Raw genomic sequence first — 22,224 nt, 5'->3', positions numbered from 1 at the left:
TGATTCACAGTAGGAACTTTTGAAAAGTTACTTTTCCTAAGATTTGTCTAACAATTTGAAAAATACAATTTTCAGAAGCCCACTAGCAAATGAAAAATGAGTTTTAACCTAATTGACCGTAAATACTAGTAAATATGATATGCAAACAAATCAGCAACTTTAGATTACAAATTATTCTTCACAAGTTAAATAGTACCAACAACAAACAATTAAAAAATTTATACAATTTACACATAACTAATCAATACTAAATATTACAAAATTCAACGCAACCTAGGATAATACACCTCAAATTATACTATCATACATGCTACGAAATCCTTCAATTAATCCACTTTCACAACTTTCACTAGCATAAAATAAATTAGAACCAATAATCAAATCAAAATTGGACAAAACATAAATATACGGTAAACAATAAAAATACCAAAACAATGCAAAACAATTAACCACTCTACCAATAGATAAACATAACATAATCATAATCATTCAAAATAATACAAAATATGACAAATTCATACTACATTATATAAATTATATTACAAATCTTTACACATATTCCAATATAAAACACATGTACATATAATTAATAAACAAATAGAGGAGGGTTGGGTTGGATGATCAGATAAGAGAAATGGTAAGTAGGAGATTTAAATCCAAGACCTCCCACTTATACTAATAATAATGATAATAATAATAATAATAAAGAAACCTATCATACCCCAAAAACCCACAAAAAAACATACAATATGGGCTCCTCGCGACGCCGCGGGGACCAATGCCTAGTTTAATATAAAATCCCAAAAGAGATAAATGAAGTATCTAAACTACTAGTAAAACAATCAATAACATTAGTCAATTAAATAGTTTTAGTTAAATGAAGTATTTAAACTAGTCGTAAAATAATTAATAATATACAATTAGCCAATTAAATAGTTTAGTAAGGGAAGGACCAAAAGATTCGGGATTTCACAATAGCAATCTTGCAAGAGTGCCATGGCTCATATGCTCGTACACCAATAGCCGATGTTGTCCTTCATCACAGAATCCAAGCGATGGGACCGAATTTTCGTGGTTAGCCTGACCCATTGTTATCACTTCACTTCAGCACGAAATTCCTTCTCAGCATCTTAAGCCATTCTAACTTCTTGACTTCAACAATGCTACTTTCGGAACTAATTTTGTAACTCATCTTTTATACACACAAGGCCAAATGATCCCCTATCCAACTCTTCCTTAAATCGATTGGTAGCTTCTGCAAGCTCTTTGTATGGAAAAATATGCTAATTTATATCCCCCAACATCAGTATTCAAATGATATTACCCTCTTTTTCCGGTACATGAGGTAAAAGCCCAAACAAGCAGTCGTAATGAATATCAAGTTTACTAAGAAAGAGGTGCCAAGAAGGACAGGTTCCACACGTATAAAGGTGCCTCGGTCCTTCGGCTTTGATCCATCACTCTTGCGGTATTTGATGAAAGCTTTGGTGTGAATAGTCTTATCTGCCTTCCCATTATATAGTGGCGGCCCATGCTTCCAGCAATTGTTTTCTTTGTAAATGGCAACAGCGCAGAAACAATCACGCAAGCAATTTTGCACACAGACTCTTTCATTTGAAGGATGTATTTTCGCAAACTCAGACAGTGGCCAATCTATGTTATAGACAACCTCAAAATCATAAAGGTTTTCTGCAGAGCGCCCATCTACTTCAGCACAACTAAGAGTTGAGTTTGGTATGCAGCTGCCGTACGTGTCATCTGGATCAAGCAATACATACCTTTTTGGACACTCACAAACTGGTCTTCCATTTTTGAGGTTGCAAATGTTGTTAAATCCACAAGCTCCACTGCCCCTGTTTGCTCGAAGGCTGATACATATATTCGGCGGCAAATACCAAAGAACCTTCCAGTTCGGATTTCCAGTAGAAGTCCTGGGATGATAATAATGTGTGAAGACCCCATCAAAATCTATTGTTGCCCGATGATAGTTTTCTGATGCTGGTGGTAACCGTGGTATTGAAACTAGATTCAGCTGCTCTGTTTGATTGTCCTTTTTCCTTATGTACATGGCACCTCTGCCATCAAAAGTAACTTGGCTACCAGAATACAGTGGATCTCTAGAATCAGAAGTCTTACTATTGTAGTACTCAGCATCGTCATCCGTAACAAGCACTAGATTCCCGTCATCGCGAAAACGGAGATAAAATCTTCCTCTAGAGAAGCTTGTTGCTGACTTTCGAGAAGAAAGAGAATCACCAATTTTCAATTCTTGATTTGGGAGTATCGTATCAGCAGGATGTTTGAAGCTTTCCCAGAGCCAGCTATCATCATTCCCCTTGAGGACAAAATTGCCGGTATCATTCATAAAACCATGATCAATTTGAGCAGAATCAACATTAGCACTCCAAAGTTGTAAGCCTCGAGGGTCACAGTGCACAAGCCCTGTTTGAGGATCAAGCTTTACAGTCGATCCTCGTGGCACTGGATTTGTTGAATTAACAAACCAAACTACAGTCTTGTCTGGTATCTTGTGATACCATATGGAAAGCAAGAACAGATCCTTATGCTGTACTTCCTGGAACCCGAATGCAAAATCGCCAGAAGGTGAAAGCCAAGGACTAGCAGATGTTTCACCTGCAGTCAAAGTACTGCCCAAAGGCACACGCACAATACCATTTTTTTGAGATAAAGCAGATATTGGGAAGAGAAACAAGAAGAAGATGAGTTGTATGCATAGGGATGCCATTGCAATAGATGGTTTAGTCCTGTTTACATGTTGTATGCATAGGACAATAGGACGAAAGACTTTGGAGTCAACTCTTGCATAGTAGCAGTGAGATCTGCTTGTTCGCCTCAATTTCTACGATTCTATCACCATTTACGCGTATGGGACCACATCCACATATATAGTATAGGTGGAATCTAGTTACTACCATTAACGTTCTTTTCTTCTAGTTCAGTGATCAAGCTACAATGAGTAGTTTTCATACACAACAGCGTGTAAGAAAAAATAGTACTTTATCAATTCCGGGTAACAAGTAACCATCTAGTCCATAATTATACTGCTTCTCAAGTCATGACAAATCATTTCATCTGAAATTTTCTCAAAATCGACTTGGTAAAACACTAAAACTGATGCTTGACGGCCTGCAAGTTCCTATTATAATTTATGCGGTAAAATTTGTAACTAAGAAAATCACACAACTGTTAAGAAAACTAGCAAGTAAATGGTGCTCTTATGCAATTGTCGTTTTTGGTTAATATGTTAATTAATTTTCTACATTACATTAAACTCTTGAAACTAATCGGGATTTGGCATTGAATACACATTGTCATAACAACAGCTAAAAATTGAAGACTTGACTTTGTCAATGGGGTCTAATATGCGTTTCCTTCAAAGGCTAGACAATATATAAATGGTCTGTGTCGGCCTTGGCGTTCCGCGTTTGCGTCAGCCTCATTGCTGACCAACTTAAAGTAATAAACAAATAAGTTGATTTTGTAACATTAAAATGACAAACAGAACCAATCAGTGACATCAGCAGAGTATATCTTATGGAGTATTAACAATCTGCAAAGGAATATGCCTAAAAGGGGTGAGTCCAACTGTAAAATGCACACTCTTTTAATATCTAAATAAAAATCAATAAAAATAAATAGATTTTTACATAAAAGTATGAAAAATTTTGTTGAATTGGGTTGAAAAGATTAATTATTTTTATTTGGATTGTCAGAGCATAAATGTTTGAATAATATGCATGTGGTCCTTATTTGTGATTATGATTGTGATGACCCCAACTCCTCCTAGGGCATATTCAAGATTTTGGCAGATCGCCTACCCAACTCTCGCTAGGACTCACTACATTCATTGCAATCAATTCTCAAAATAACCATTCAAACCTCCACATAAGTACTGGAGTTCTACAATTCAACCAATAATTCAAACTTAATTACAAACCAAAAGTGAAACATAGGGTATATTACTAAAATATCAAAATAAAATCTATCTGCCAATATACATGTATAAGAGAGTCGTTACATTCAAGTTCAAACTTATCCGCTCCGGGTCTCCACTCCTGCAAGGAAAACAAATCTAAGGGGGAGTGAGCCAATATTCAGTGAGGTTTTATTTTCTAAAAATAAAAATAAAAGATGAGTATCCAGCAGGCAATCCAAATAGTTAAATCATGAGAACATCTCATTTAATGATTCAAGGCAGTCAGGAAGTAAATGTTCAAACATTTAAAGACTTAAAATCGTTCAAACCATTCCAAGAGTAATAAACATTCAAGCGCTCACTTGGAATCATTCATTCAGTCATTCAGTTTCCATCATTCAGTCGTTCATTGTATTCTATTCACAGGCTAGTTCTCCACCTGACTCAATGGTCATGCTCGAGCATACCAAAACAGTGGCCCAAAGTACCAACCTACCCGACCGAATCTGCTTCTAGCTCGAATAGGCTAGTGACGAAGGGTAAGTGCCCAGTTCAGCCAATGGCTTATATTCATGCACAAGTGACATGTACAAGTAACATTTAGCCATTTGTTCATTGCAAATTTCACATTCAGTTAGATCGAGTGCGATAAAGTACATACTCGCCTATCAATTGTAAAACAATCTTTGACAATACATTTCGAAGTAATCTTTGAAAATACATTTAATAGTCAAACAATCCAATAACAACACAATAAAAGCATTTAATTCACAAACACAAGGTACACTCACCACTTATCCTCACCAATTGGTCACCTAGGTTTTTCCTCTAGAACATTCTCAAGTCCTGTGATCATGTAATCCATCAAGAGTCTAGTCAATTAAAGCTAAGATGATGAGAAAATATGAGATTCGAAACTTCACTTAGCAACCATAAAAACTACAAGTTTAACCCTAATATTAGAAGACCAAAATGACAACGGTTTCTTGTTTAAATCAAGTTCTTATCAAGTTCAAATTAAGTGAAATATTTCATGCATGCTAAGGTTAACACATCACTAAGTATTTCAAATCAAAATATGCAAGATTTAACCAAAGAAAGTTAGGTTTAAAACCTACAAAAGTTTTCCAAAGCTTTCCAAGTCCCACTCAATCCATTTGATAAATTTTCCAGCTTTGGTGACATTCTTTGAAAAGGTATAACTTTAGTTCCGTAGGTCCAAAAATCACAAATCTTACACCATTATAAAATAGACTCGAAGTACTAATAGGCTTTAGAAGACATCTTCATGAAATTCAACTCATAGATTAGTCAAATTTCAGTTTAAAAATCATTGCTATCACAAGTGCAGAAACAAAACAGTCATGATTTTCAAGAAATTTTGCACATTTACTGGCATTTATAAAAATTGAACCAAATCCTGAATTTTATATCATTGGAAGCTCTATGAGTCTAGTTTCAAACACAACAAACAGAACTCAATTCTAACTTTTCTATACGAAATTATTGCCAATTTCCCAAAGCTGTATAGAGTTTCCGGCAAAAATTTTCCAGCAAGCAAATAGTTTGAAAAACTAGGTTTTTTCCTCCTTAAACCTCTTTGTTTTGGCTCAAAATCAACATACGTATGAAGATTAAGTTAACAAAGTATCTTACGCAAATACCTTGCCAAAATCACCATAAAATTCTGGAAAGTAAAGCTGAAAAATCTCTCTCTCCTAATTGGCCAACTTTAGCAGAAATTTCAGCAAATTTCCCCCCAAGTTTTTCCAACAAAACTTCCAACTTCCAACCTTAATTCTATGGCAAATACACAATATATCTTATCCAACATGTCATGAGTTATATAGCAGGTATTCTTAGCAAAGAATTTCATCACAATTGCAAATATAGAAGTTTACCCTAGACTATCAATTCATGCATCAAAATCAGCCATCAATAGCTTAGAAAACAAAGAAAATTTTCCATGAAGTCTTTTCCTTTTTGCTTACAAAACTTCATATGCTAAGTATAGGAAAAGAAAGATAGATAGTCTAGCAAATTTACCTCTTATTTCCCACAAACTCAAGATGAAAAGCAACGAAGAAGTACTAAGAGTTTCTTCCTCCAAGAACTCCTCCAACAGCTTCCTCCCAAGCTTGATTCAAGATTTGATGGAGTAGATTTGGATTTCTCTCTTGTTTTCTCACTAAATAGGCAAGGAATCAAGGCTAGGAATGGAGTTGTTTTCTCTCCCCTTTCTCCCCAAATTTCGTCCAGCCTAGGCACAAGAAAAAGAAATGTTTGTTTGGTGAAATGGAAGCTTAGTTATAAGAGAATTAGTCTTGGTCTTGGTCAACCCTGGTTAGATGAATGATAAGTGGCAAGAAACCAAGTGATATCTATCTAATTGCCTCCAAATATCTCTCTTTCTCCTAATTATCTATTAACACCTCTATTCCAACAATTGCATTTGCACAAAACTCCCTCTAATCCTCCAAAGTTATCGCATGCACCTCAGTAATCGATCACACTAGTATCATGAACTATAAAATTTAACATGCATCAAATGAAAGTGGAAATAAGTGTGTGACTTATGCTCGATGTGATAGCCCCACATTTCCCTAAGGCGAACCAAAGGGGTTAGCGGACTGCCTGCCCAACTCTCGCCAGAACTAACGGTTCGGTATAGAGCGAGCTAATATGTTCCGGAACTTACAAACGCGTGTAAACAAGTCAAAATGTCAAAATAAAAAAAAATGAAACCGGAGTCGGCTATGAATAGTAACCGACCCGTCAGAACCCAACCAAATATCAAGCAAACATTCACATCTTGAAATTTAGCATTTACAAGCCAAAGTGGCATACAAAAGTATTCAAAAGTGGATACATGTCTGGTTTGCCAAATCAAAAGAGAAACGGTCCCAAAAGTACATTTAGGGTTTCAATAAATGAGCTATACAAAAGATATGTCCAACTAGCTCAATTCGGCAACCAACTATCAATTGCAGTCCAAAAGTATTTATTTTCCTGTAAGGAAAACAAAAGGAATAGGGTGAGCTTACGCCCAGTGAGATAATACCACTCAATCAGCAAAGTTCACATAAGCATAAAGCTTTTCATTTCAATTCATCAAAAGTAAGCAAAGGCACACATTAATGGTGGAGATAAAAAGGATACGGGCGGCTCTCAAGAGCCCTTTTCCTCGTTTGCATTCTTGATCGGATCTCATTGACTCTCCGTCAATGTTTAAAAGTAACCAACCGTAGACTCCACTTTACTTCCATTCCTTCCACCCAACATACCCCTACCGGGCCCGAATTCCAAACACTTGCACTGTGGTATTACTCGAGTATACCGGAATCGAGAGTCTCTCATACTACAAGATTCCATATAACAGTCCCCAAGGTTCATTAATTGGCACGACCAAGCCCTCGCCGGCTCGATTCAATCAATTACCAATGGGGTTGAGCTCAATGGTAACAATCATGGTCGTTGGATACTCGTCCAATCGACACCAAGTCAAGTACTTTTCATTTCATGTAACATTCCAATAACATGAGAATTAAGTGAGAGTGATAAAGTACACCCTTACTTCAATCAATATCGATGGTGCAATAACATTTAACTCATCAAGTTCAAGTATCAAAGCCATATAGTAACACACAAGTGAGTGGTACACTCACCAAGCTTGAAAGTGATATTTCATGAACTTCCGTCAAAAGAACGTCGTGAACCACCGTCATGCCCTAAAATGTGCAAACAAGTACAATGAGACTCGATAACGAGTCATAAACCAATGCCAAAGATTACCAAAAAAAAATAGTTTTTGACGTCATTATGCGGTTTTGGTACCAATGGCACTACGATTATCGGATGAAGGTGCAAGACCCACCGTTTAGAAGCTAAGAGATAGGGCTACAATATTGCAGAAGTTCACTCAGCTCAGTTTCGAGTGTAACTAGGTCAAAAATACAAGATACGACACCAGAACAGTAAAAACAGATTCACAGAACGCATTCTAGTGTAAACATCATAAATCAGCCTACCTAAGTCCAAATCCAGAAATTCCAAATTCATCTGAAATCTAAGAAACAGGGCTACATTTTATCAGAAGACCTCAACAACCAATTCGGAAGCATTCCCAACCAAAATAACCCATTACAGAAGCAATTCTCAATTTCGGGTAAAACCAGGGCAGCAAGGGTAATTCCATCTTTTCTCAAGCTACGCTACTCTAATTGACCTAAAATTTTGCAGGCACCTCTAAAATATCATACCCTACAACTTTCATGTTTTAACCCAAGGCCAATTCGGCCTCTAACTATGAGCTACAAAACCGGGCAGAATGTAGGAACATGAACCCTAGTTTTCCAATTTTCCTTCCAAAACAGAAATTTCTTGCAATTAACCACTTTTTCCACCTTCTAGCTTCCTTCAATACCATTTCCAATCATCATACATAACCACATAATCATATTCATATGAAAACAGAAAAATCCCCAATAATTACAAAATTTCACCAATTCAACCAAAAATCAAGAAATAATCCATAAAAGTGCATCTTATACTACCACCAATCATGAATTAAGCATCATTAGAGGGAGGAGAGGGGTCCTTAACTACTCACCTTGGTAAGACAAGAGATAGAGCAACTAATCACTTTAGCCTTCCAAACAACTCCACAAAACACCTCATTATCACTCCCTTAAGTGTTTCTATGGAGCAAAAACAAAATTCAATGGTTGATTTGGTAGCTTGGAGTAAGAACGAACCAAGAAATTGAAGATGTTTTCTTTTCTTCCTTCCTTGAGAGAGCCGGCCACAAGAGCTTGGAAATGAAGCTTATTTTGGTAAGTTTTTGGTGTAAATTAGTCAAATGGTAAAACAAGTAATAATGGTCAAAAGGTAAACCCAATAGCCAAGTGACACTTGTCACTTATTTAATGCAAGTCTATCACTTTGTTTCCTCTCACACCAATCCAAATTGCAACCTCTACTTATCTCTTAACACCCGGTAAATTAATTCCAGTATCCAAAACTTAACCTAGTTGGCCGAATTTTTCCGAACTTTTCGCCCTAGTGGGTCCCACATCCGGTATACGTTCTTAATTTCTCAAAATCTGTTCGATACTATAAAAATCATCTAAAAACTATATTTACTTATAAAAATTATCTAGAAAATTTTCCGGATACAGAAAGTGCAGAAAGCAAGCCATTGAATATAATAAAACCCTAAAATGAAAAAATTACGGGCTCTCACACTCGATTTGAGACTTAGTTATGTAGAGATGCTTAAGTGACCTTGTGGGTGACTTATAAGCTAAAATTTTTGATCAAAAGTGTATATTTCTCAAAAACAAAGTAATGGCCACTTTAAACACGATTTTCTAGTTTCTTTCGCCAAGTTGCGAACTTAAACGTTTTAATCGCTTCTTTATCGAAAATAAAAGAGCGAGCATGAATTTTGTAGGGTTTGATAAGTAAAATGAGTACTACTTAAACGAGTTTTATTTACTTGATTTTCTTTAACCGAAACTCCTTTATTTTGAACTCTAATTGATTTCAAACTGTTAAACGGTATTTTATTGCAAATTTGGACTCCAGCCAGGGAGTTGAACTTGAGCGTGAGTTTGAAAAGCAATAACTCATTGGTGAGTGTTTTCAAGTGCATGATTGAACTTGATATTTGAAAGAAATATCAAATATTTTAAACGAGTTTTATTTACTTGATTTTCTTTAACTGAAACTCCTTTATTTTGAACTCTAATTGATTTCAAACTGTTAAACGGTATTTTATTGCAAATTTGGACTCCAGCCAGGGAGTTGAACTTGAGCGTGAGTTTGAAAAGCAATAACTCATTGGTGAGTGTTTTCAAGTGCATGATTGAACTTGATATTTGAAAGAAATACTTGACTTGTTTGGATGGGCAAGGGTGTACTTTATCACACTTGCCCTAATGTGATTTCTTACTGTTTACTGGATATTATTGACTTGATATACATGTGTACAACTTGAATACTACCTGGGATCCTCACCCTATTGGTTAGTCAGTCGAATCGAGCTAGTAAGGGTTTGGTCGAGAAGACTGGCGAACCATAGGTACTGTTTATTGTTTATTATGTAATCCTTTGGATATGGTCCACTGGATTCGGTATACTTGAGTATTACCATCACTCTTAATTAGGAGTTCGGGCCCGGTAGGGGGTTGATTAGTGGATAGAAATTGGTGTAAAGTGGAGATCTACGGTCATGGTTTTGCTTCTTTAAACATTAACGGAGTGTCAACGGGTTCGGATCAAGTAATACAATGGAAATTTGGCTCTTAAGAGCCATTTGTATCTTTATATTTGGAAATGTTGTATATTTAGTCAATTTGTTACTTGTAGTGCCATTGTTTCTTTTTATGAACTTGTACGCTCACTCATTTTGAGATTTCAAGTTTTATATAATGACCAACTTGCTACTTGGGTCTGCATGAAGTTTTGGAACTTCACTGAGTTTTGGCTCACCTTATTAGTTTTGTTTTCCTTACAGAGGAATACGAGCACGGGCGTGAGGCTGGTACAGGCTAGCATCGTCTAGTTTTTTTTGAATTTTTGTGATTGTACTTGTGCTAGTGCTTGATTAGGTTTGGAAGTTAGTTGGAACTTGGATCTTTTGTTATATTTGGAAATGTATGAACGTTTAAGATAGAAATGAGTATAAATGTACTTTCTAAACTTGGGAATTGTTGTGTCCTTTACTTTTAAAGTTGTAACTTATTTTCTTGAAGTGAGTGAGTGAGTCCTAGCGAGAGTTGGCCAGGCGGTCTGCTAAACCCTGTGGTACGCCTTAGGGAGAGGTGGGGTCGTCACATACCTTCCACTCAGATTGAGTGTGGTACATGCTGCCGTTTAGCGCTAGAGTCGATGAAGTAACTCTCCCATCGACTTAATCAGTATAAAAGTACTGAGACGGAATGAGAGGCACCTTCAACTCGAATTGAGTGTAGTACATGCTGCCACTCAGCACTTACAAGTCAAGCACAAGCACAAATACAAGTACAGGTCAATCAAATTCAAGCAAGTACAAGTTCATTCAAGAAGAGGAGTACGAGTGTGATAAAATACACCCTTGCCACATAAAATTCAGTATTCAACACATAACACGTGGCAACATGTATCATTCAAATCAATATATCAAGAAACATGCACTTGACACTCACCATGTAAAGCAAAGCTCAAACATCCGTCTCGGATGTAAATCTTGTGTTCACTTCCAAGTCCTAGAGCCAAGTAATTAGAGTACAATGAGATTCACTACTCCAAACCACCATTCAATCAAAACTACTCCCAAGTCCCAACTTAGAAGTTCCAAGATGTTTCTCAAGATTTTCATATTTTTACGTCCCTAAAAGTCTTCCAAAACACATGTTTTCACTTCCAAGTCCTAGAACCAAGTAATTAGAGTACAATGAGATTCACTACTCCAAACCACCATTCAATCAAAACTACTCCCAAGTCCCAACTTAGAAGTTCCAAGATGTTTCTCAAGATTTTCATATTTTTACGTCCCTAAAAGTCTTCCAAAACACATGTTTTCAATCTCAATTTAAAGGGAAAATCTATATGCATGTTAGGTCAATGGTTCAGGTATAATATTGTGAGAACCTGAAAATTTTCACATTTTCTAAGTATTATTTTATTTCTTTGCCTACATTTTTATACTGTCCTTTAAAATATTAAATTTTCTATACATTTTATAAGTAAGTACAGTTTTTAAATCATTTTCTTGATATAAGTTAGCGTACATTAAATTTCAAGTGCATTATAGACGTGAGACCCACTAGTGCGGTAAGTGAAATAAAATTTTGGTGACTAAGTGATTTTTGTTTAGAGGGATATTATATTACAAGGTGTTAGGAGATGATTAGAGGTTAACTAGATAGATGAATCATTGGGAGACAAAAGGATGAGCATGAACTTGAAAGAGCCAAGTGTCACTACACTATTGGAGGGTGGACTTTGACCAAATTTATTTAACTTTCCTAAACTCCAATTTTGACCCAATTTTCTTCCATTTTGAGCTTCCTTTGGCCGGCCCTCTTGAGGAAAAAAACAAGAGAGACTACTTCAATTTCTAGCTCCCAAACTTGCTTGAATCTTGAGTTCTAGCCAATCAAATTGGAAACTACTCCATACAAATGCTCACTAAGGAAGTGTAAAGGCTTTGGTAGAATTATTTTGGAGGAGGAAAGACTAAGCTACCATTTTCTTTGAGGTTCCAAGGTAATTTGATAAGAACATCCCTCTTTGCTTCTAATAGTTGTAAATTAGTGGCTTGTGGTTGCCACTTTGGTAGTTTTATGCAATATTTCTTGGTTAGAAGTGGTGATATATGGATTTTCAGTTTTTATAGTTTCTGCCCATATATGAAGCTTAAGGGTTGGCCATGATTTACTAGCTTTGATATGTGAAAAATCTAGTATTTTGGTGTTAGTTTAATTTGCATAAAGAAATTTCCAGCTTATGTACTTAAATTTCAAATTAGGGTTTCTAATTAGGGCTTTATTGTGGTTGGTTGTAAAGCTACCAATTGATTGTGATTGAAGGGTATTGTGACCTTAAGGAAGTGTATTTACTAGCCTATGATTTGTGTGTGTGATTGTGGCCGTTTTGAATGAATGTTGGTGGTTAAGTGTAGGATGGAAAATAGGGAATTCAAGGGGAAATGCTGTCGGTTTATTTTCTTGTAGTTGGAGTGAGTGAAAGTGAGATTTGAAAAGATGATTTGTGATGCGTTGGACTTACTTTGCTTAGACATACTTAGGTTCACTCTAGTGATGTTAGATGAGCTGAATTTCATTTGAACTTATACATTTTCGCATGGTGAATGTGATGACCGTTTTAAACATGATACTTAGTTACAAATGTCAAGTGTTGAACTTCAAATGTTTGCTTATTTTCTTCCCAAAACAAGGAGGAGTTGCATAGGGTTTCTCAGCCACAAAACCTATTTTATCAAGCGAGGCTTTAGGTGTGAATTTAGGGTTTGTTTATCTTCCTTTTCATATGATTTTACCCAAGACACTTGTTACACATTCTTTCCTTGCATATGTGTTAGTTTTGAGCCAAACAAAGAGTTTTACAAAAAAGAAAAAAAATGTTTTTCATATCCGGCCGTGTATCCGGCCAAATCTTCCATATCCGGCCGGATTGACAGGGGAAGATGAAAAAATTTTCGTTTGCCCACTGCCTTGAATCTGGCCATGAATCCGGCCAGATCTTGGCTGGATTCTGACGTGGCACTATTTTATTTGTTTTTCGATGAAATTTTCTAAAAACCTTTGAGTTTAGTTTTATTTTTGGTTTGGGAAGTTCTTCGTTACTCATGTCCCTTGGTCTAAATGTACTCTTTTCACTTCCAAAATCATATTTATATCTTGTACTAGTGGGTATTCGGATTTTCTTTGATTCACCTAAAAGTTTGATGGTAGAACCGTAATGTGTTCTCTTGGTTGCTCTTAGGGTTCCTTAGTGATTGAAGGTGATATCCAGAAGGATACTTTGGACGTTATTTTGCTTAAATAGGTGAGTGTTCTTTGTACGTTATGTTTCTAATGACTATGTGGATTGTTGTGACTATGTGACTATTTGTGAATGTGTGATTAAATGTTAAATGTTTTCAATGATTTCTAAAATGAATTTTGCTAGGCGAGTGTGTACTTTATCGCACTTGACCTAAATGAATGTGAAATTTATAATGATTAAATAATTAAATATTTAAATACTACTTGTGCATGAATGTAAGTCTTTTAGCTGAATTGGGCCCTTGCCCTTCGTTGCCAGTCGACTCGAGCCAGAAACGGATTCGGTCGGGCGATTGGTGACCCTGAGTTAATGTTTGGTATACTTGAGTATGACCAAGAAGTCTGGTGGAGACTGGCCAATGAAATGGCTAGTAGCGGGGAATGAAATTAATGAATGAATGTTAAGGACATTGGAGAAGTTTTCAAATGCAAAATGTTTTCTAATGTTGGAGGAATAAGGGGAATGGTCGGTGAATAAACGAATGAATGGCTCCACGTGAGCATGTATCCTTTTAATGAGTGTGATACCATTGCTTTATATTGTAAATTTTTTCTGGATTACTTGTTATTACATGATTAATGTCCCTGTTTAATTACTTGGCCATGTGTATGGAACCTCACTGGACTTTTAGCTCATTCCGTTAGTTTTGTTTTCCTTACAAGGGATGCGAGCGAGGGCGTGAGTCCTGTGTAGACTAGCTTGGTCTAGTTTTTGAAATTTTGTTTTTATTGTACTCGCGCTAGTGCTTGGATAAGGTTGGATGTATTAGGAACTTAAGGCTTTTGTTCTAATTGGGATTGTATTTCTATTTGAGATGGATATGAATGTAAGTACATGTTTCAAGTTTGGGAATTGTTATTTCGCTTAGTCTTGAGGTTATATCTTATTTCACTTGTTGAGAATGATCGAGTCCTGGCGAAAGTTGGGCAGGCGGTCCGCTGAACCCTTTGGTTCGCTTTAGGGGAAGATGGGGCTGTCACAAGTGGTATCAGAGCCACTTCGCATGGTCTCTGCGCGGAGTGAGCTTGGGACAAGTGGTGTTATGGTCCTGATTTCGTGAATAAGTATGAAGGACCAAGTGCTCTTTTGAGCATAAGTTACGAATCATGAATTGTTATCGATTTTAAATCTTTCTCATGGTACTTGAGGACAATAGATATATACGTCCGGTAGGAATCTCGATATAGATAATTTATTTTTCGGGCTGGCCAGCTCGAGTGGTGAATTATCTCGTATTCTTGTACCCGAGTACGCGGGAGTTGAGGGCAATACTAAGGACTTGCGATCTTTATTTCGGGGAGACAGGAATGGGCCAATGTTTGGTGAGAGTAAGCTAGCTTGGTCTAGTTTTTGAAATTTTGTTTTTATTGTATTCGTGCTAGTGCTTGGATAAGGTTGGATGTATTAGGAACTTAACGCTTTTGTTCTAATTGGGATTGTATTTCTGTTTGAGATGGATATGAATGTAAGTATATGTTTCAAATTTGGGAATTGGTATTTCGCTTAGTCTCGAGATTATATCTTATTTCACTTGTTGAGAACGATCGAGTCCTGACGAGAGTCGGGCAAGCGGTCCGCCGAACCCTTTGGTTCGCCTTAGGGGAAGGTAGGGCTGTCCCAAATATGGAGTGAAAAATGTTAAATTGAACCCAGAAAAATGAAGGAAAGAATGCAAAGGAGAAGAATCAAAATGACAGTTTTGACACCTCTCGACATTTTGATCATAACTGGAGGTACATTTATCGGATTCAGATGAATTTTATGACGTTTTGAAGTAAGATATAGATCTACCTTTCTTATGAAAATATCAAAATTCAGTTCATGCATTTTCATGGTCAAAAATAACAATCACAGAGGTACAAGAAAGCTGTCGCGTCATATCAGGGCATTTGAGCAGTCTCGGAAAAATGGCTATAACTCAATGTAGAAAAATAAAAAATGCGATTGGTTAAGTTTGAAACTAAACTCAAAGGGCTTTCCAATGGCATAAAATTTAGACTTTAATTCGTTTTCAATTATCACCAGAAAATCTGACAAGTTGACTGAAAATACACTCTGAGTTTCAGTCCATTTTACAACTTTCCAACAAGAAAACAAGGAAGAAATCCATAGTTTTGATTCAAATTCAATATACAAGTAAAAAGTGATGTGTTAGAAAGTTTTTTGAACAAGAACTTGCCCACAATTATTAAGAAAAAGTGGAAATCAAGGCTAGAATATCTTCCCCTGTTTTGGATAGCAAAGGCAGAATTTTCCCACAAGAATTTTCCAAACATTTCTCCATCAAATCTTCCCAATTTTCCCATAACAAATCCATGAACATAGCAAATAATATATAGCCAAGATTGTTAGTACAAAAAATCATGAAAATTTGCACATAAACAACCCTTCACAAAAAATCAAACACTTGGTAGACATAGAGATTTCTTCCATTTTCACCAACAAATCACTAGAAATATAACTCAAATCCTCAAGGGTTTCATCAATCATTAACCCTTGGATATCAAGAAACAACAATCCACAAATTCTTGGCCAAAATTTTCAAGATTCAAACATACAAGAGACTATCAAACTTCTAGTACCAAAACTTCCATAAAAAGTTCAAATCCACCATGGATCTTCCATGAAATCCTCCAATATCAAGTCATATGTGGATTAAATTGCAAAGTAAGAAGAAAAAGAGGAGTTTCTTAGTATAATACCTCAAAACCCCAATATAAGATGCAAGACAAGAGGTTTCTTCCTCAAATAACTTCACCACAATCTCACTTCCAACTTGATACAAGATTTGTCGGAGTATATTTGAGTTTTCTCTTGTTTTCCCTCACTAATTGGACAAGAATCAAGGCTTGAACTTGGAGCTTTTCTCTCCCTTTCCCTTCTCATGTTTTTGGCCAAGGCAAGCAAAAAAAGAAGATGATTTGGATGATATAAAACTTGGTTGGTCATATAAAGACTTGGTCTTGGTCAACTTTCCATGGATGATGGACATTTGGCAAGAAAAGGAGTAATATCTATCCATTTAGCTTCCTAACATCCAAATGCTCCAATTAGCTTGTAACAACTCTTGTCACATAATTTTTTTTTTATACAAAACTCCTTCTAATCCTCCAAATTTATGATACACACTTTACTAATCGATCACACTTGTATTATGCACTACGAGACTTAACATGTATCACATGAAAAATGCACCAAGTAAAATAAGAAAATAGGTTAAAATCATGATTCAACTAGTAAACCAACCAAGAATTCAAGACAAGTAAATGAAATCAAAGAAAATATGTAACTAACTATCAGGTCACAACACTGTGAGGACCCGAAAGTTTTCGTATTTTTATCTTATTGTACTGGTTTAATTAATTATTTATTCATCCGTTTTCTTCGAATAAATTATTTCAACCCTTTTAGAACCATTTACATGGAACTATGATTTACATATATTTTTAAAACATCCCGTTAATAAATTTAATTTTCGGAAGCTCGTTTAGTGAGATTTAGCGAATACGCGTTTGGAGGCAATATTCGATTTGAGAGTACAGTGATTTTGGAGATTTGAGAACTCATGCGTTAGTCTTAAAATAGTTATTTTTATGATTAAATACCCTAGTATTGGTTAGTTATACTATCGTTATAAGAATTTCTTAGAAATTTCGCTTTATCGTGCACAAGTCGGAAGTTCGCGTTTTCGCGCGCGTGACTAATTGAGGGACTTTGGACATTTATATTTAGACTACTAAGAGTGGATAATAATAGTGTTAAAGGAAATATATTATAGGTTTAGTGCACAAGTGAAACAAACCCGAGAGGAAACGGGCACGAAACACGCGCGTACGCGCACTATTGGAGAGTTGACTTTTGTGCACTTAAAGCTTACACCTACCAAGCTTCTCCAAGAAGCTTTGCATCAGCACCATCTCTCTCTTTTCTCTCTCAAAGCAGCCGAAACCCTCAAGGCAAGAAGGAGCAAAAAATTTCTTCATCATCTCACTCAAATCATCCATCCATTTCACTTCAAATTTGCCACACAAACTCAAAACAACTTGGAGACTATCTTGGACTAGGAGAGGAGCAACTTATCCACGGTTTCTTGGAGCTTCTTAGTGGCCGAAATTCTGGTCTTCAACATCCAAGAAGGTAGCAAATCATCCAACCTTTGAATCTTAGTTTTAGTGAGTTAAATTACACTTAGAAGCTTGTAGTTTCATGTGGGTAACTTTGGTTGGTTGAAAATCATGTGAGTGGGCTCTATGAAATCCCACAATGGACTTGTTGGACTGATATGATGATTTTGGATGTTATTTATGTTGATTAAGTGTTAAACTAGTGGTTATATGTTGAAAAAGTGGAAAGAAACTCAAAGGAAACAGAAGGGAGGAAGGGGCCGAATCTGCTCTGTTCTTGCCGCAGCCTTAGTGCGATTCTTTTGTGGTTAAATTGCCTTGATTTTGATGTAGATATATTGTATAGGTTGTGTGGAAAGTTTCCACCAAAAATCACTTGATTTGGTTGGCAAAAGGTTGAATTTCCGAAATGGTTTCAAAGCTGGAAAACGTGTACAGAGGTACTCTGGCAGTGAACATTGAATAATCATAACTCTTTGCTCCAACGTCGAAATCAAGTGTCGTTTGTTGCATTAGAAACTAGACACTTCCAGTTTTCTAACAGTATAAAATACATCGCTTGATTCGACTTGAGTGAACTGTACCAGCTCTTCAAAGTTACCTGTCCTGTTTTGTTACTCTGCTAGAGAGTCAATGAGGTGTTGGGAATTGTTGTTTAAATTTGAGCTAGCTATGGACAGAATTGTAAAATGATTCCTTCTGAGACATTGTAGCCCTATGAATGTAGTTTCCAACTCCACCAACCACGTACAATTTCAAGTTGAATTGAGTGAGTTGTGGCCAAATTACAGACCTGTGTCAGTGACCAAAAACCCTAATTTTGGCTAGCCGATGCCTTAGCTCGAATTGGGACTTGTTATTTTGAAACTTTCAGTGTCAATCACCTACCAAATGTATTTTTGGATGTTGCTTAGACCTTGCCTTCATAAATGAACCAGATTTGAGATGATTTCATTGGCCAAAAGTTAAAAAAAGGAAAATGGAAGCATAAGGCAGAATAGCCTTGTATATTCCCAGAACTTTAGTGGTCTTGATAACTAACTTCCTGTGCGAATTTTTACATGAAATTTGACAGAGGAGTAGCTCTTATATGGTAGTATAATCATACTAAATTTGGCGCCATTCCAAATCTATTTCGATGTCCAACTGAAGTCCCAAAGTTCATGTTTTAAATCTGGAAAATTGCCCAATGGTCTTCATTTTGAACCAATTTTGAGCTGCTATATCTTGGCCCTCAAAACTCCGATTCATGTTCTGTTTGTTGTGTTTTAAACTTTGATTGTAACTCTAATTGAGTTTCAAATTTGAGAGGCTAGTTCATATTCTGTAGATTTTGCCGAATTTTCAAAATTTACCAAAAACCAACCCCGAATCTGTCTTGGGAGTCCAAATCAGCAACTTTAAGCAGAAATTCGAGTGTTTTCCATTTTGAATCATGAAAAGGTGTTTTCTAGGAACTTTTAGTACTCTGGAAGTAGTTTCCAATGGTACAAAGTTTTCCAATTTTGGACCTACATAGAGTGAGATATGATTTTTCAAAAATAACTCCTCAAATCTGCAATTTCCGAACCTAAAGGAAATTGAGTTTTTAGAACTCTCCATTTTCCTTCGATATTGCTTGACCGATTTACACTTGATTTCAAAGATAAAAATCAGATTTTCCTAATATTATTAAACCCCACTTTTGAACCTCAATTTACGAGAAATTAAGACTCATTTTCACAATATTCTCTAAGATTGTACATGAGTGCAATCTTTCTTGATAATTAGGGGTTTTAAGCGATAGTGTGTAATGGTTAAGCCGACTAGTTTATGTTTTTTATTGGAAATCTTGGTTGTAAATTTTTAGTCGACTTTTAATGGTTGTATTTTGAGATTTGAGGTATCTTTTGAGAACCTGATGTAAGATTTGGAAATTTGGTGTACTTCGAACTCGTGGTGTAAGATTTGGATTTTCGGTCTTGGAAGCGACTTTTCTTTATTTGACTTGTATTAATTGTTTTGTATCGTTAAACTTGAATCGATTTGTCTTGAGTCCTGGCGAGAGTTGAGTAGGCGTCCCGCGGATACTCTTTGTTTAGCCTTAAGGAGAAGTGGGGGTGTCACAAACACAACTTGCAAACATCTAAAAGTGAGCAAAAATGAACAAAACTTTTTTTTTTTCTTGGTCAAAGTTAGGGTTTGAAATCTCTTGTATTAAAATCTCTTTCTTGCCATAAATATCTCGTACCACAAAACGTTAGACAATCAATTAAAAGAAGCAATAAGGTACAACTGTCCATTATCATTCGCTATATATATACAAGCAAGTAAGCCAAAATGAAAGGTATGAAAATTTTGGGTCCCCCTTAAAAAAATTTCGTCCTCGAAATTCTAATCTTTGCTAGCAAAAACTCAAGTTTGCAATCTCCAATTTACTCATGGTCATTGTCAATGCCATACCCAAAAGACACTATAGCTACTTATTCCCCTAGTATCCTTTTCCATCCTCAATCGAAGCTGTCAGCCTACATTCACCAAAAGAACATATACAAGATTAGAATCCAAACCCTTTTCTCCAAAACTTCCATACCTAATCCAAAACTCTCAATCTGGGCAAGATAGGAATCAAAGCCAAATCCCTGCTCTTGCATCGTAGGGTAGGTATCAAAGAAGCACAGGCATGGGTAGTCAATCAAGAACCAAATTAGAAGGAGACAGGTTAGCAATGCTAGCTTCTCCAACATGCATGACAATCTAACCACCAGCCATAGAAATCCTAACCACTAGTTACTGGATTAGTCCTTTATAGCACTTGTCGATCCATTCTTCTCAATCAGTTCAATTCCTAGGTCACACATTAAAATCTTCTGTGCCTTGACCTTTGTCATTTACATTTACCTCAAATATAGTCGTGATGTCGACTTTCATCCAAATGTCCACAACTCTTGTGTACTCGGGTACAAGAATCCAAAAATAGGGCAATTCACAACTCGAGTTGGTCATTCCCAAGTGTAAATCAATCACATTTAATATTCCTATCTGACATACATGTCTGTCTTTCCCAAATATCATGATAAACGTTTTACGCCTATAACATTCATGATTCACAGCTTATGCTCAAGAAGAGTACGCAATCCTTTACACTTATTCTCATAATCAGGACCATAACACCACTTGTCCTAAATTCACTCTGCGCAAAGACCACGCGAAACGGCTCTGATACCACCTATGACGATCACATCTCCTCCTAGGGCGAATCCAAGGGTTTGACGGACCGCCTGCCCAACTCCCGCCAGGACTCATGCACTCACTCGAACCAAATCACGATTTTCAAACCAAACAATTTCTTAAAATCAAGAAAATACTTGAACAACAACAGCCACAATCCTTAGGTAACAACGTTAACTATTACAATCATAATATTTCAAATACAAATGAAATCCATATTTCCAAATGTCCAAAAATCGCTCAAGGAATCACACTAACTCTAGACAAAAGTTGGCTAGTCTAGCGCCTCCAATTCTTCACTTCAAATTCCTGTTAAGAAATAACAATTTAAAGGGATGAGTGGATGCTTAGTGAGGTCAAGAAATCAAACAAGCAAGTAGAGCAAGTACCATAATTTAACTCAAGTAGCATATGTACAGAATAACAATAATAGTTTCACGTAAAGCCATAAAAAAACCAAAACACGTTTATTAAGAGGATACACGAGCTCTCAGGAGTCAATTTCCCCGTTGCAGTAACTTGATCCAAACCCGTTGATATTTCGTCAACGTTTAAAGAAGTAAAAATAATGACCGTAGATCTCCACTTTACACCAATTTCTCGTCCATCAAACATACCCCTTACTGAGTCCGAACACCAAATAGAAACAGTGGTGATAATACTCGAGTATACCCAACTAAGAACAGGTATGGTTGACGAGATAACACTCCAATCGACTTAATCAAGATAGAGGCACTGAGACGGGATGAAAGGCACCTCCCACTCGGATTGAGTGTGGTACATGCTGCTGCTCAGCGTTAGGGTCGACGAGATAACTCTCCAATCGACTTAATAAGGATAAAAGTACTGAGACGGAATAAGAGGCACCTCCTACTCGAATTGAGTGTGGTACATGCTGCCGCTCAACACTTACAAATTAAGCACAAGCACAAATACTAGTACATGTCAATCAAACTCAAGCAAGTACAAGATCATTCAAGAAGGGAAGGACGAGTGTGATAAATTACACCCTCGCCTCATCAAATTTAGTATTCAATACATAACACGTGGCAACATGCATCATTCAAATCATAATATCAAGAAACATGCACTTGACACTCATCATGTAAAGCAAAGCTCAAACGTCCGCCTCGGGTGCAAATCTTGTGTTCACTTCCAAGTCCTAGAACCAAGTAATTAGAGTATAATGAGATTCACAACTCCAAACCACCATTTAATCAAAACTACTTTCAAATCCCAATTTAGAAGTCCCAAGATATTCCTCAAGATTTTCGTATTTTTACGTCCCTAAAAGTCTTCCAAAACACATGTTTTCAATCTCAATTTAAAGGGAAAATCCATGTACATGTTAGGTCAATGGTTCAGATATAATATGGAGTGAAAAACATTAAATTGAATCAA

The 22,224-nt window shown here is 36.3% G+C and overlaps 1 protein-coding gene across 1 annotated transcript; it reads right to left on the bottom strand.

Annotated features, from left to right (window-relative positions):
• Positions 1–1,303: 1,303 nt before the first annotated feature.
• LOC113700747 (G-type lectin S-receptor-like serine/threonine-protein kinase LECRK3) lies at positions 1,304–2,746 on the bottom strand. The gene has a single exon (XM_027221200.2). It carries the CDS (start codon positions 2,744–2,746, stop codon positions 1,304–1,306), a length of 1,443 nt encoding a protein of 480 aa, XP_027077001.1.
• Between the last annotated feature and the right edge of the window lie 19,478 nt (positions 2,747–22,224).

Source organism: Coffea arabica, chromosome 1e, assembly GCF_036785885.1.
Source record: "Coffea arabica cultivar ET-39 chromosome 1e, Coffea Arabica ET-39 HiFi, whole genome shotgun sequence".
Lineage (NCBI taxonomy): Eukaryota > Viridiplantae > Streptophyta > Magnoliopsida > Gentianales > Rubiaceae > Coffea > Coffea arabica.
This window is presented reverse-complemented; position numbering and strand designations above follow the sequence as displayed.